We start from the raw sequence: 15,810 nt of genomic DNA, 5'->3' as shown, positions 1-15,810 counted from the left end.
GACAAAGAATGAAAGAAATGTTTGTGTTTCAGCGTGTGAGCACAGAACTGTGTGTGCATGTTGGACGGTGAAGGATCAACACTGCATGATACTGATAAAAGCCACTTGTGTGAACGTTTGGGTTGAACTGAGCAGCGTCATGCTGTTTGGCCTTACTGTCATGTTCACAGCGACAATGAGATTTTTTTAAATCTTTATCTCTTCTGATTTCAAAATCTGGTGATTCTGAAATCGGATTCTGACTTTGATTTGGAGCTGACGGGGAATGTTGTGGTTTGAACTGGACTTTGGCTTGGAGTTCTTTTGAGACTGAATGGGTTCATGGCTTGTTGATTTGAGAAATAATCTGCATTTTTAAATATCAGATTAAACTGTGACAGAGCACGAATTGAGTCTGTTTGATGGCTGAGCACTAGCTTCAAACAAAAAAAATATAAAAACTAAAACTAGACCAAACGTTGTTCAGGCTGGCATATTGTGTCGTGTGTATACCAAAATTTACATAACAATATACCATAGTTTTGTTTGAAAGGTATAAAAAAAATCACCAAAATTACACCATTTGCCTCTGTAATTAATAATACAGAAAGGTCTTAACTGTATTATTACTGTTGTTAGGTTAATCTCAATAATTAATAACACTGTAGGACCTTAATATGTATTATTGATAGGTAAAGTGGTAATCCCTATTACATACAGTAATATTCAAAAGTTTGGGATAACCCAGACAATTTCGGGAGTGATGGCTGCTGGGAATGTTCCTCTGTACTCTTATGTAGATATTCCATTAAAAATCAGTCATTTCCAGCTAGAATAGTCATTTACCACATTAACAATGTCTAGACTGTATTTCTGATTCATTTAATGTTATCTTCATTGAAAAGAAATGCTTTTCTTTGAAAAATAAGGACATTTGTAAGAGACCCCAAACTTTTGAACTGTAGTGTAAGTTACTCAGGTAAAATCACACCATTAATAACTCTATAGGGTTGCAACACCAATATTTAAACCTTTTAAGTTAATGTACATCACCAATCATTTTCTTTTTCTTTTTTTAAACTGGAAATATCTTTGAATGGCTGTCGTTCAAATGTGCTAAACAAAAGCAGTAAATTAGCTTTACTTATTAGACCCAGAAACTCCTGAATTTAGACAGAAATGTTGGCATATTGGAGGAAAATGATCCAAATCTATGCTTAAAATGTGACAGGAGCAAATAAAAGCACACATAAAAACTGTTAGGAGGGTTAAAGAAAGAGGAAGGCTACGTATAAGTAAATGCAATTTCTTTAGCATTTTTTTTGGTCACATTCTGCATGTTTAGGAGCCACAGAAAAATTATTGTGTGAAAAGTTGGTACACTGACATTGTTATGGCTTCTCATTAAAACCCAAACAGCCACAACAGACCCCTTTATGAGTTGTTTGTGCAAATCTGTGTTTCCCAACTATGTACCAAGCAAAATTCCAATTTTATGGTGGCCATTAAATGTCTGACTACGTCATGCTCTCCTCAAGTTTTTTCCAGTATTTAAAACCAAATGCAGGAATATTTGCTTCACAGTCCCGAGGTCGACTGTTTGGTTCTGCTTGGCTTTTTTGGCACATTACTTGTTTGGGCTGCGGCGGCGCTTCGGTTATGAAAAGCTAACGGCTGCTGTTTGATTGGGTGCAAAAATCTAATGGCTGCTTGTTGATGAGTGGCACTGAGCAAACTGCTGCTTCGTGGTGGGTCAAGAGAAAGCTGGTGGCTGCTTGTTTTGCTGGTGGGATTAATCATAAATCATTAAAAAATTGATTTAACTGCATTTTGAGGTGCTTTGCAAGTCTATGACAAACAAATGAGACTCTATAAATGTGAGAATAATTGGTTTGAAATATGTAAAAAATAACACCAATATGTAGAGATGTGAAATGTAGCAAAAATAGAAAATGAAAGACAAGAATAACCACACTTAAACTGTAATTTGTACTCAACTGAACAGTTTTTGAACATTACTACAGTTAGAACAGGAATACTAATATTATGTTTACAGTAAAATTAACCAGCCCTTTCATCAAGACTCATGTGACTCAATGGGGTTATATGCAGTAAAAAAAAAAAAAACAAACGGCTCCAAATGACTAATTTAAAATGCTTAGAATGTCTGTAGATGTAGAATTAGAAAGGTATTTGTAAAGAGGAGGTAGCACCTGAGGTAAAAACAAAAAAAGGATCCAAAAATGTAAGGATTTGGCAGTAAAATTAAGCTATTAAATTAAACAAAATGAGCAAAAACTCACTGGAGACAACAGGCATTAGAATCAATAGACTGTCACCACAAGGAAATGAGGCTGATATTTTACAATAGAGGTTCTATACTCTGAAGGCAACCCTTCAGAGTCTCTCAGTCCATTTCAGTTCAAAGGAATGGAAGAAAATAAAATTAAAGGGTCAGACTTCATCAAGAGTTCCACCAGGTCTTAGTGAGAAATGAGACAGTTAAGCTCGTGGTCACCAGTAAGGTCATTAATACCAAATGTCTCGTAGAATATTGCCTTTGCATTAAAAAGAGCTGCATTTTTCTAGCAGGAAAATCCCTTGCATGCTCTTATTTTTTGAGCCTGTAAAGAAAGCAGAGCTGATTCAGGCTGAGATAATTGAATTTTTATAAATAGTCGGTCTTATGTTTTTCTTGGTTTGTTTTCATCCAAACACAAGGTGGTAGGAGGTAAGAAGCTTCAGCTAAACAGAGTTAACCGCTGGGTTTTAGTGAAGCAGTCGTAATGATACTGACAGCCTTCACTGGACCCCAAAACAAAATGATTTTCTCCTCATTACACGTCCCCTTGCTTTGCTGCAGCAGGAGCTAATGCTAATGATCCGTGTGTAATTTTTCAGCATAGATGAACCAAACTACCCTCAGACATTGTGGACATCAAAATAACATTCACAGTTGACAATGTAATCATAACGACGGGGAACACATCAGTAGTTTTTGTCGCAATTTAATCAGCCGTGTTGGAAATTAAGCCAGAGTGCATTTATTAACCAGTAAAGACCCCAGAAAATAAGCCTTTTTGGATTTATTTTAATAGTGTTTGAGGAGTTTGTGAAACCAGACTGATAATGACTTGAACATCTACTTTAACAGCAGTTACATGTCAGCCATGACTCCAACGGAGGTAGACCACTGTTATTAGCCTCAGTGTAGTCTGCATATGTGTCTGCTACAAAACCCACATGATGCTTCTAGTAATACTCATTTAAAGATATTCAGAGATTTACTTCCATGGCTGCATTTAGACGCAGTAGTTTGACTGCACACTACTGTATAAATACTAACATTAACATATAATATTCATAGCTCTGTTAGTAAATTAAAAAGAGGAAAAATTTGCAACAAAAAAATCTGTAGTATTCAATTATTTATCAAATGAGGAGCTTTTTTAACAATTGCATTAGTAGAATTAATACTATTTTCGAAACGTTGGAACAAATTTGCAATAGAAAGCAAAATTAAAATACAACGCATGAATAAATGCTTGTTTAATCCTCTGGATCCAAAACAGTTTCTTTGTTCCTGTAACATTTTTTCACACTATGGGCTCCTTTTTCACTGCAGTATAAGATCCTGCACCTCCACGGAAACAGCACAACCATAACTAGAAGTAAAGACAAACTAAAACTATAATTTTTGCATTGTGACAGAGTTATAATTAAACAAATCATAATGCAAGATAAAGTTACATTTGAATTGTTTGACTAATTTAAAAAAAAAAATCCAAGTGCCCACAGGTGTCACCAATACTGGACTATATGTATTTTAGAAATATTACAATTTTAAGTTTGGATTTGTTTAAATTGTCTGACGATTACAAATAATTAGTTCAAGGATTGTAGGAAAGTTTAAAAATTCTGCAATTATTTCTGTTTCTACAGTTTTTGGCTCTCATAAATGATGTAATTATGGTGATTCTGTAAACACACTGGATGTTTTTTCTGGTTCAGAAGGTTTATCCTCCAAAAATCTTAAAATAGTGCCAGGCAGCAGTTTTTTTCTCTGCTGTGCCACGCAATACAGTAATTAGCTTTCTGCAAAACATAAGATGATTTTACCCATTTAATGATTACCCAACTACTGCTGGAAAATGTAGTTAAACTAGTAGTGCCTGTACTCCCTGACACTGTTAGGAAGATAAGTATAGAGAAAGATTTTTTTATGCCTACCAGCATGTTGGAAAACAAATGATCTCTGAATCTGTCACGGTCAGGGAGTATAAATGCAAAATGGTGCTTGTCATACCAGTATTTGTGTGTGCATCTTTTGAAATTCAAAGGACTTTATTGGCACAACCAAATTTGGATATGGTATGTCGACCGCAAAGCACTATTTGAATACTGACACCAACTTGTAATAATATTCAGAACACACTTAATAAACCAAAAAGAGAAGAGAAACAAAAGCAATATATCATAGTTAACAAGATAAAGACTAAAAGAGTACAATAGTACAGAAATTATGGCTCAGTTTATCACGTGCATTAAAACTTACAGATCAATGTTTATCTACAAAAAGGCACAATACCCTTAAGGTATCTGGAACTGAATGATATAGTATTTTACGTCATGATTAAAACGACAAAAGTCAGACAAAAAAAGACAAAAAAATCCCAAAACAAGACAAAATATTAACAAAATGAGACACAATAAAAAAAATGAGACACAAAACGACAAAAGCAAGAAACAAAATGACAAAAAATGAGATGAACAACATGAAACAAAACAAAAAAGTGACAAAAAATTTGATTAAAAAGTTACAAAGTGACAAAAAAATGGACACAAGCAAGACCAAAAATTGCACAAACAACACAAGGGAGACAAAAAGGAAACAAAATATTGCAAAAATGAGACAATGAAAAATGAGACAGAATGACAAAAACAAGAAACAAAACGACAAAAACATGAAATCAACATCAAAAGTCAGCCAAAAAAAGACAAAATATTACAAAAATGAGACACAAAATTACAGAAGAACATTGAGTAGTCTAGTATTTTACTTTATGATCAGAACAATTTGTCAAGGTCTAGTAATTATTTTAAATTTATAATTTTATAAATTTACCATTTGCAGTCAATGTCTTCTCTCTAATTTTTACACTTTACAAAGTCATCCCACGGGCCGGATTGGCCTCCTTTGGTGGGCTGGTTTTGGCCGGCGGGCCGCATGTTTGACACCCCTGTTCTAATGATAACACACCTTTACTTGAGCCTTTCTGTCTCCTTGTCATTTGACTGCCGATCTCTTTTCTTTCTTCTCGGCCGCCTCGCTACTCATTTGACCTCTGACCTTTTAACCCAGACTGCTGGGACAGCGACGACTCCCCTCCCCCCCTCCCTGAGAGAACCCCCGAGTCCTTCATACTGGCCACAGGTGCGTTTGCATTGGTCGAGATCCTCAGGTGTGTTTCCGCTTCTGTGGATTCACCGGTCGGCTTCCGAAGGTGGACGGATCAATAATGATGAACTAGAAAATACGTAGATGGTAAAATAAAGGTCCAGATCGTCTGGTGTTGCTTCATGTTGGTGGTACATGTTGTGTGGTAGTCAGCTGTGGTTGTTTGATGCAGTTTCCAGCCTGTGAAATGAGCTAAACAGGAAGGATTTGACTTCTTTTACCTGATAGCTTGTATTATATGAGCAGGTAGGGATTCAGTCTGTCATCCTCACTTCAAACAGACAGATGGACACACATATTGCAGGCAGTAAGTCCGTGGCCTCTTTTTCACAGGACGGACTCTTTATTAATTCGACCATCCTGTTGCCTTCTCCTGCGTTCTTTTTTCCTGTGCAGCGCTCTGATATTTGAAGAAAATCATATTGAAATATTAAGCCGCACCGGAGCACGCAAGATGAAAAGGAAGATTAAGCCTTTGTGTTATAAATGAGGAAGGCGCTTGTGAGAGGCTTTCTCAGTTTTACAACACTAGAGGTCAGCGTTGGCTGCTTCAGGCAGCCAAACACAAGCGTTACTGTGAACGGTATCTTTTTTCAGAAGGTGTAGTTGGTTGTAGTGTATTGCTTTTTGGGGTGAATTTGAAATAGAAGCACAGATAGAGGAAGATGAAGGGCAAAGAGATTTAGGAAATGACAGAAGACTACATGTTCTGAGGCTTTAAAATGGTGCGTTAGTTTGTAAAAGATCAGTGTTCATTATATTACAGGGAATTATTTGTTGTTATACATATATTTTGCACTTTAGAGGGCCGAAGTGGATTTTTTTGGCCTCTACTTTGCGGCATAATGGTAAAGAAAAGCTTGATTTAAAGGCTGAATGATGAGGAAAAATATAAAAGTGTTGTATAAAGTGACTTTGAAATGATCCTGGAATGTGTGTGAATGTGTTTGTTTTATGCGTTAATAGTTGTTCTTTTGTCTTCAAATATTCTTTCTGTGTCACATTCACTCATTTCCTTTCCCTCTGTCAGACCCTTTGGACATGAAAACGTCCGCCTCAGCCGAATGGAGCAGTTCACATAAAGGTACGAACACACAGCACTTCAGTGTGCTTTAATTCTCTCTGTCATTGTTTACCTGCCTGTGTTTTTCTGCTGTCTGTTGGCGTCTGCAGAGGTGAACATCTGCCTGACCTCGCCGTGTCTTCCTCACTTCCCTCCGTGTCCCTGTTTATGTGTTTACAGCGGGTTAGTCAACAGAGCAGAGCAGGAAACAGACCTTCAGTGCTTCACAAATTAGCCTGAGCATGATAAGACTGACAGCGTTAGTCAGAAGGGCAGCTGTGAGAGCGAGAGAGTAACAGAGATACAGAGAGAGGGAGAAAAGGGGGAAAAAAGATAAAACATGTCTGTAGAGAGGTGCAATGAAAACGAGAGCACATGCTTATCTGTGCTACGAGGGTTGTTTGATGATGGTTACTGGCAATTTATTGCTTCAGTAGTTTTGGTGTGGGTGTGACAGCTTAATGAAAAGGGAATAACTGTTTGACTCGCTAGAAAGAATAAAAAGACTTTGGTTTTATTTAAACACCTGCTGAAAGCCAGGCTCTGAAGGTGTCATGCAAGGTTTTCAACAGAAATATAATATTAATGTGGCAGCAAGCAACTAAATGCTGTGTAAATAAATAGTGGAATAATGGTGTCTGTAGCAGATAGTGAAGTTCCTGTAAACATTAGTGCACGTGAGTCCCTCCTATTGAGACTGTTGGCTCTAAACAGACTGAGAGTGGCCTTCAAACAGCTAAAGTACAGTCCAGGGTCCAGCCGGTGCCTCAAAAACACCAAAGAATTTCAAACGAAGTATTTCAACTGCATTCTTGTTTACATTTTGAATGAAACGTAATTTGGTTTAGAAACAAACCTCCCCTGAGATCTTTTAAAAGGGACTTTGAAAGAGCCACAAAGTTTGTGTTTGGATGTAGGAGGGGAAGATGGAGGCATAGGTCAGCAGCACAACTTTCACCCAAGAGACCAGCGTTGGCGTCTTGTGTTTGCACCATTTTTCCAAGACTTAACTTTGCTTTCACTTGTTTACCTTCAGTTGTTTTGGTTAGGTTTAGGAAAACACAGCGCTTTGTTTCACATTTTGACAACAATATGCTTGGTTTAGGCACCAAAAGTGTTTGATTAGGTTTAGGGAAACATTGTGATTTTATGTTAACATACCACCCTATTTCGGGGTTACCAGGGCGATCAGTCTGTCCCATGTTGGTTGACTGAAGAGGAGCAACAGTAAAGTAATAAGATAAATGGCAAAGATATGTTGGTTGAAACGGGGTTGGTTATTTACCATAATTTAGTCACTGTTTTTCATTTCAGCTCAATGTGAGACTGTCTTCTGCTGCTGTTGATCCTGATCCGCTACTCCTTCTTCACTCATGTCTTACTGTCTCTGTTTAGCTTCAATACTCTCATTGACAGAAACTTATTTTTCAGTATGTTTGCTTGTTTGTCTGTCAGAATGAGCCAGTGGTTGTGGCAGGATTATTCTTTGTCCGTACTCATGTACACAACCTATCTGGTTGTGAATTAAAGCGTTGGAAGGGCAGAGATGTGACTGATGTTTGTTCTGGTCTGAGATGTGGGTGTTGTAGTGGTTCAGAACCTTAAAATGTCAAACTCTGAGTGTCTAAACAAAGGCTATTCTGTCTGACTTCCTTGGTAGTGAAATTATTTTAACACTGCATGTCTGTCAGAATATGTAGCATCTTAATGCATAAAGAGAAAGAGCCTAATTCATATAAGTAGGAAATGAATTTACATGTGCGTCAGTGTTTTCACTCCTCCCTCAGTAAAACTAATGCAGTTTAAATAGATCTTACATCACACCTCATGGGCACTCTACCACTGTTATTCACACAGTATTTCCACCCCATTAAACTGTGTGTTTGTGTGTTGCTCTGTGTCCAGATGTGTCAGATTGTGTCAACAAGACATCTCCAGCTGACCCTGCATCTACTGGCACCACAGCAACAGACAGCAAGGCAGAGCTCGGTGGGTAAGTCGGCTGTCGTACTTCTTTTAGACGTTCTGACATGACTGAACACTGTTGTTTGTCGGGTCTCCACTAGTCAGGCCTCTGAAGGAGCACAAATGTTATTTGCACAAGCATTGAATTTGTCGGTCTCTGTGCAGAAAATGCTGCTGACTAACATGGTTTCTGTTAATGTCATCGTTTTTTGAGGTTGCTTTTGCTGATTGGAAGTCTAGTTTTGGGCTGCATGAGCAGAAAATGTTTGATGGAGAACAGGAAAGAGTCACAAGCACATTTTACTCTGGAGAAGAAATTTCTTGTAACCCAGCTAAAAGCTTCTCTCCTTTCAGGGTTCGGTAACCGCTGCATTCAGCCCAAAGGCCCTCGAGAACCCCCCCTGGAGTGGACATGATGGAACAATCCGTCTTCCCGCCCGCCCTTGTCAGGAAATGGACTCTACCGATCTCACCTGGCTGGTCCAAAAACCAAGTTGATAGATGCCCTGCAGACAAACAGCACATATTTACACAGAACCTCCTTCTGTGTAACTCTGTGCCTCTTCATCTACTCTTCCTCCTCCTTCAAAGTGCCACTGTGCAAAGCCGGACAGTTACCGCTTGAGAGACTCGCCCATTGTAGAACAAAGCTCACGTTTTCCTCCTCAGCTCGCTGATGGCAGAGGGTTTCTCTAGATGCTGACCGTGGATCAGTCTGGCTATTTTCCTTTTTAATGGTTAAAGCATAATTCCTGTGTTTTCATTGTTTTTGGCCACTTAAGATTAAACTAAGAAAGGGTCTAGTTCTCTCCCTGAACTATAGACACTTCAAGAAAATTGTCCTTTCTTTGGCTAGAAGAGAGATGTAGGTGTGACTCTTAATAAAAAGTGTTCAGCTTGAATGCGTTTCATGCCAAATCAGAAGAAAGTATCCTTTTTGTTCAAATCAGGAATTGTCTTTAATCAGAAAATCTACTGTGGGAGGCGAGAGATTTAACTAAACTCCCAGAAGTTGTCTGCTGCCTCCTACTGAATGAACAACAATCTTCAAAGCGAACTTAGATAATCTGTTACCCATGATGCAACCTTTTCTGTTGGATATGTACAGGTTGCCAGGGTGCTCTCTCTCTCTCTATCTCTTTATAATCTCTCTCTCCCTCTTCCTATGTGCTGGTGCTACATTACAAAGGATCAGCATAGAAACAGAAGTGCTAGAACTGACTGTTACCAACATTCACCCGTTCCTCACCTTTCCCATAGGATTTACTCCTGTGTTAGCTGAAGTAATACCAGCTCTAGTATTTTAAATTTCTATGCTTTGAGTCATGGGCTAACACAGTTTGGTCATTGCAATCTTCAGTCAAACAGGCTGTGTGTGTGTTTTTAGGGGAGATATGTAGCTGGAGCCAGTAGGTAGTTACCTTAATTTACACTGGTTTTTCCAGTTTTCATTCTAAGCTAACAGGCTGCTTTGTGTTTACTATACAGACATGAGATTTCTCAGCAAGACAGAAAAGAAATGCGTTGTTTGTGTTAAACATCTGCTCATACCGTGGCAGTGGATAGGAGACCAAAGAGCAGTGTTCCCTCTCAAATAAGCTAATCTGAATCATTTTTCGGAGGCCCAGCTAGTAGGAAAATCAGAAGGGACGTCAGTTGTGTAGAGGAAATATGTCTGTTCTTTTTCTGATCAGTGTCATGACCCTCAACTCTGAAGACTCTGGCCCCCAAAATTTCTACATTTTCTGTTCTTTATTGGAATCACATCAGAGGTGACGTGACTTTAAAGACGTCGGTAATGACCAAACTGGTCAGCTCTGTGACTCTCACTCTCACTGCTGCGACCATGAGCCTGCCTTAGTCTGCCTCTCAGAGAAGACAGCCAATGACAACCCTCCTTAATTTGTCTTCTCCTTCGACTTCTTTTCTCTTTGTGTTTCTGGCTTCTCTCGGTCTTTACTTCAGACTCCTTTTCGCTGTTTTTTTTTTTTTTTTTGTTTATTTGTTTTGTTTTGCTGTTGTCGTCTTTTCTTTCCGTTCTCTCGTTGGTGAGGCCCTCAGATGAACAACCGTGAGAGTTTTTAATTTCAGCAGCTCACCTCAGTGTTTCGGAGTATGAATGTTACACATAACCTGAAACACTTGAAATCTGAAACCTGGGACTCGACACGTTCACCGCTCCTCTGAACACCGGACTTGTTTTGGTTTCTCATCTGACAGCTTGTTGTTCTTTCACCTGCTTCTGAGACAATGATCCAACAAGACAACAGCAGCTTAGGGACCCAGGACTACTGTTTTATCCTTTTCCTTAACTTCTCCTTCATTAGCTACCATAACTATATAGTATATGCATTGTTTTATAAAGATAAAGAACTGTACAGGGCAGTTTAGGTATATAATATTTCAGATGTTTTTTGGTTTTTTTTTGCTATCTCTTAAATGTTCCTATTAACAGAAGATGTAAGAAAGTCAGTGCATGATGATGATGATGATGATGATTCCTCCCCTCTACACAATGTTTTTCCTTCAAACTGTAAATTATTCTGCTACCCTTTTGTTTTTGCTTCCGGCAAATATTTCAGGGTTGTTTTATTTTTATGTTCGAATTATATGCTTAACAGATTGAGGGAAAAAAAACAAAACAAATATTGTTTTAATTGGTTGGCAGAGGAAAAGCGTAGACTGCCAGCCGGCCCCCTTTCAGATAACTACAACAGGCTCTGAATAAGATTGTAATAATAATATTGATGATGATGATGATAATAATAATAATAATAATAATAATAATAATAATAATAATAATAATAATAATGGTCGTTTTTTGTAAATGGTATTTTAAAAGTTATTTTTGTATACGCGGTTGTTTGTTGCGTCACAAGTCCACTGCCCAACCCCGACCTGAAACCCCGATTTCTCTCTTCTCCCGTCTCTTTCCATGTTTTTCATTTTATTTAGTTTTTTCTTTTTGCTCTTTCAGTAAAAACTTACAACTGAGATGGAGCATTTCTTGTTTTTCTCTCCTCTTGCTTCCTTCTTACTTAACTTGCTGCTTTCTTTCTTTCTTTTGACAAAACACAAAAGAAGCGACAGTCTTTTTAACTTTCTCACTTGGTTTGCCTCCATCTCTTTCTCTTTTTCGCCCCCTTCAACCCTCTATCCTCATCCACCCACCCACCTACCTCCCCCACACTCAAACTAGCCTCGATCTCAGAAAAGAGCCCACCTGTGCCTTTAAGAGAGAGCCCGCCCTCCCCTGCTCCCCTGTCCTCCAATCATCATTAGTGGCGTGAGCGACGTGATTCGCTGCTGCTTGCTCATCACCTCCTGTGGGACTCTCATTCAGCCACGCCCTCCTGCCCCCTCCTCCCCTCACACATAAACACACACATGCAAACACACACACCCACACACAATGTTTGTATGTTGCAGAAATCAATCAGTAAAAATGAACATTAAGTAAAGACAACGCCTCTTTTTCTTTTTTTGTATGGCGGAGTTATGTGACGATTGCCGTTAGTTTGTCTGTCTGTCTGTTAGCAAACCAGAGCGTATACAATCTCATCTTTGCAGTATTTTGAGGTGAAGAGTTGAAAACTACCATCTGGGGATGCATAAGACTTTAATTAATTTATTGACAGGGGCACAATAGGCATCCTTTAATTTATAATACAGACCAGCCAAGTGGTTAGTAAATCACTTTCTGAAGCATTGATAAAGTGATTTCATTGCGTCTCCTGCTGAATTGTAATCTATGATGATGTCAGTTGAAACTGACTTCCAAATGAACTTCTAGTTGATGTGAATTGCATATCTATGAGTTTGTATGAGGGTGAGGGAGGGGGTGTCACAGCAGGAATCCTCTCACACCTGGAACGATCTGCAGAGACGAGTGTAGTCGACACACACGCACTAATATGACAATTAATCCCAGCGGGGGATATAAACACACAGTGGCTCACTGTCTTACACGGAGACCTTCAGGGTTTCGCATTTGTATTCCCTTTACACACTTAGAGAAGCACAGCAGGAAAGCAGCTGCACTGTAATTATTTGCTGGTGCTCACGTGTAGCCAACGCTTATTTCAGATTAATTATACAAACATGGTCAATGCAACTTCTTATGTGCCTCAGAGCAGATTATCTTTTTGTGTGTGTTTCTTAGATCGCATTCATGCACAAAAGCACGTCCTATTAATCCACGTTCATGTCCCCTTGTAGTCATACAGTGAGACTCCATGCTTACCTTTGCTTGTAATTAAGACTGCAAGAGCATCAGTTGTTGGATAATTAGTCTGCTCTCATCGGAAATCATCATTTGAGGCCTTGAATGAAGAAAATCTGTGTTGTGAACTTTGAAAAAAAAAAGGTGGAAAGCACGTGGGGAAAATAATTGCAAATTTCACCTTCTATCATACTTTCACTGAAGAAAAATACACAGAAAACTTTACACAGCTCTATAATACTATAATTTTGCAGGCCTGTATAGAATAGAGCTTCAAGTCATGATTATCTTCATTGTCGACCATTTTTTTCGATTAATCAATTAGTTGTTTGGTCTTTAAAATGTTAGAAAATGGTGGAAAATGTTGATCAGTGTTTTCCAAAGACCAAGATGAGGTTCTCAGATGTCTTGTTTTATCCACAACCGGAATATCAAAGTCAAAGTCAAAGTCAGCTTTATTGTCAATTCTTCAATATGTACATGACATAGCAAAAATTGAAATTTCATCACTCTCTCTTCGTGCAACAGTAGACATTAAATAAACACTTAGAAAATAAGATATTGGGCAAAAAAGAGACATACAAGAGCACTGAGGCTCACAAAAACACACGAAAACACTGTTTTTGTCGGGAGAGAGAAGCCGCTGCATCTGCACGCGCCGCCACCTAAATATATTCAGTTTACTGTAACAGAAGAGCAAAGAAATCAGAAAAATATCTGAAATTAAGAGAGAATGTTTTTGGACTGTGGGAGGAAGCCGGAGTACCTGGAGAAACCAACATATGCACAGGGAGAACATGCAAACTCCATTCAGAAAGATCCCAGGAAGGTCGGGACACGAACCGGGGAATCTTCTAGCTGCAAACTGAAAGAGCTAACCACCACGCCACTGTGCAGCCCTATGTAAGTACATGATGTACAGTAATCACATAACATTATGTGAGTCAATATATAATTGTGGGACTTTTTGTATCATAGTTGACATTTTTCCTGTTTTCAGATCTAAAATCAACATTTCTTTTATTCTAACCAAACACCACATGGCATTTTTACAGAAAGATTCTTCTAAATATTATCTATACAATCGAGTAAAATTGAAAGTCATTCATAAAAATATTGTAGTAAACCTGTTGACTACTTTATATTAAATAACTCAGAAAGCCTTGGAGTCTTGCCAGTCTTTTCTTCAGGGCGAAATGACATCATGTGGAGCAGGTCATGTGATTTGGAATTAACACACTTCCTTGAAAGGTGTTTTTTAGTTGAAAGTGATTTCTTGGAGACAGATACAATCATTATTTTCCATATAAAATTTTATATATTGCCAAAAAAAATATCTATCAAAACTATTTTTGAATAAGCTCATTTTATTATTGTTTAGCTAATTAGAAGATGGTTGTTATTAAGTTCGGATGGTTATTTAGTTGACATTTTAGTGATATCCAGTCATTTTTTATTAATAAGTGATTGTTTCCATAATAAATAATTATGGAATTTGTAAAGACATGATCATAATGAACATAAAAAACATTAGTTTTTTTTTACTTTTAATAAAAATGTATGGATGATATATCCCATGGATTTCAAAAGTCCCACATGTAACACGATTTCTGTTCCGAAATTCACATATTCTTGGTTACAGTAACTAACTTTATCTAGAGTGTGTATAGCTTTCTTGCAGTGCCACCCTGATTCTCTGAGACATGGCGGTGATTCTTCTGCTCTTTGGAATGGTTTCCCCAAACTTTGCTGTTAGCTTTGTGGCCTATTAAAGACATTTAAAGGAAGAGCTTGTGTGTGTGCTCCTTATTAGGGCTGGGATTTGTGTAAATTTCATGCAAAAGTAATGTAATAAGTAGTAATTAATTACTCTTATTGGGAGTAAATAAGCAATGTATTTCACTGACCATTACCATAGTGCATCCTCTGGCTTTTTAAGTACTACAGTGAACAAAATGTATAAAATACTGTTTACATTACAGCATAATGCATGTTTTCTAACTTTCCCCCCTTTCTATTACCCCCAGCTGGTACTCTGCTAGACTTCTGCTCTCAGTAGCACAGTAACACAATATGAATGTACAGTCTGTCCCAGTCTCTCTTTCTCTGACTAATATAAATTAAGCCAGGTTGCTGTCTTAACTGGGTCACCTCAGTTTTCCCCAATGAGCAGTTTAACATGTTATGTAATGGCTTATAAATATAGCCAGTCAGTGCTGAGTGTATGTGAGCAACAGCAGCAGGCTGTACGGCCGTCTGAAGACACTCAAACTTAGTCAGCTCTATTTTAAAGGCTGTGATATCAAATGTGTTCAGCTAAATGAAAATTTGATCTATTAGTCACATATTGTAGATAGTAGACTTTGCTCAATACACACTTCTTGGCCGTTTCTGCTCACACACACACACACACACGCAGACATCAGATTTCATTTCAGGCTTGCATCATGCAGTAATCTTGTCACAATGTTTATGGCCAGTTGTAACTTTACAATCCGCCTCTTGCAGCTGCTAATCATGTTTAGTGTTCACGCTTGGCTGTCACACACTGACGGGCCTTGTGCTAAGAGTCGCGCCTGTCTGATTGGAGAAAATGTTTTCATCTCAATAAATCAAAGTGTAAACAGTGCCGAAGGATCCACGACACTGTATAATGATGTGTTGTGTGTCTGCGAGAGTGAGAGTGATAAGCTCATGCAGTTGTGAAGATTAGATAAAGAGGGAAAGTTTATCTCTTTAATGGGAACATTTGGATTTCGACAATCACAGCCTGCCACCATCTGCGCGTTACGCTTTCCCTGCATGTTCTGTCAGTCAGTTGTGGCCACTGTGGTTTCTCTGCTAAAAAATCAGGCCGCTCCTGTTGACTTGTACAGCCTGGAAGAAGAAGAAGCAGCAGCGGGGAGGACAAGGACCAGAGGGAAGTCTAGTCTGTGCAGCACCTCTCAGCATGTTGGATTAATGCAGCTCCAGTGCATCTCCAGCTGCACTGCAGGCCTCCTTTTGTGCCAACAGCTGTCAAACCAAACAGCTGTCAAATCCAAATCGCAATTAAATCAGAGAAAGTGTGAGTGAGCACTAAGTAAAATGCAATTAATCAAAAAACCCCTCATGGATGCAGAT

At 38.4% G+C, this 15,810-nt stretch overlaps 1 protein-coding gene across 3 annotated transcripts in view; it reads left to right on the top strand.

Moving 5' to 3' along the window:
* The window catches only part of ptpn12 (protein tyrosine phosphatase non-receptor type 12), a 68,850-nt gene extending 56,919 nt beyond the window's left edge, over nt 1-11,931 (top strand). Inside the window, exons 15-18 of one of the 3 annotated variants that reach the window (XM_035946360.2) lie at nt 5,342-5,413; nt 6,468-6,521; nt 8,406-8,489; nt 8,820-11,931. In XM_035946360.2, the coding sequence (XP_035802253.1) occupies nt 5,342-5,413; nt 6,468-6,521; nt 8,406-8,489; nt 8,820-8,881 (272 nt within the window). In that variant the 3' untranslated portion in view covers nt 8,882-11,931. Of the gene's footprint in view, nt 1-5,341; nt 5,414-6,467; nt 6,522-8,405; nt 8,494-8,819 lie in introns of all 3 variants that reach the window. The other 2 variants (XM_035946361.2, XM_023266100.3) reach the window with 2 other exon arrangements.
* Nucleotides 11,932-15,810: the final 3,879 nt, after the last annotated feature.

Source organism: Amphiprion ocellaris, chromosome 21 (genome assembly GCF_022539595.1).
Source record: "Amphiprion ocellaris isolate individual 3 ecotype Okinawa chromosome 21, ASM2253959v1, whole genome shotgun sequence".
Lineage (NCBI taxonomy): Eukaryota > Metazoa > Chordata > Actinopteri > Pomacentridae > Amphiprion > Amphiprion ocellaris.
Note: the sequence above shows the minus strand (reverse complement) of the source record. Positions and strands in the feature narration are given on the sequence as shown.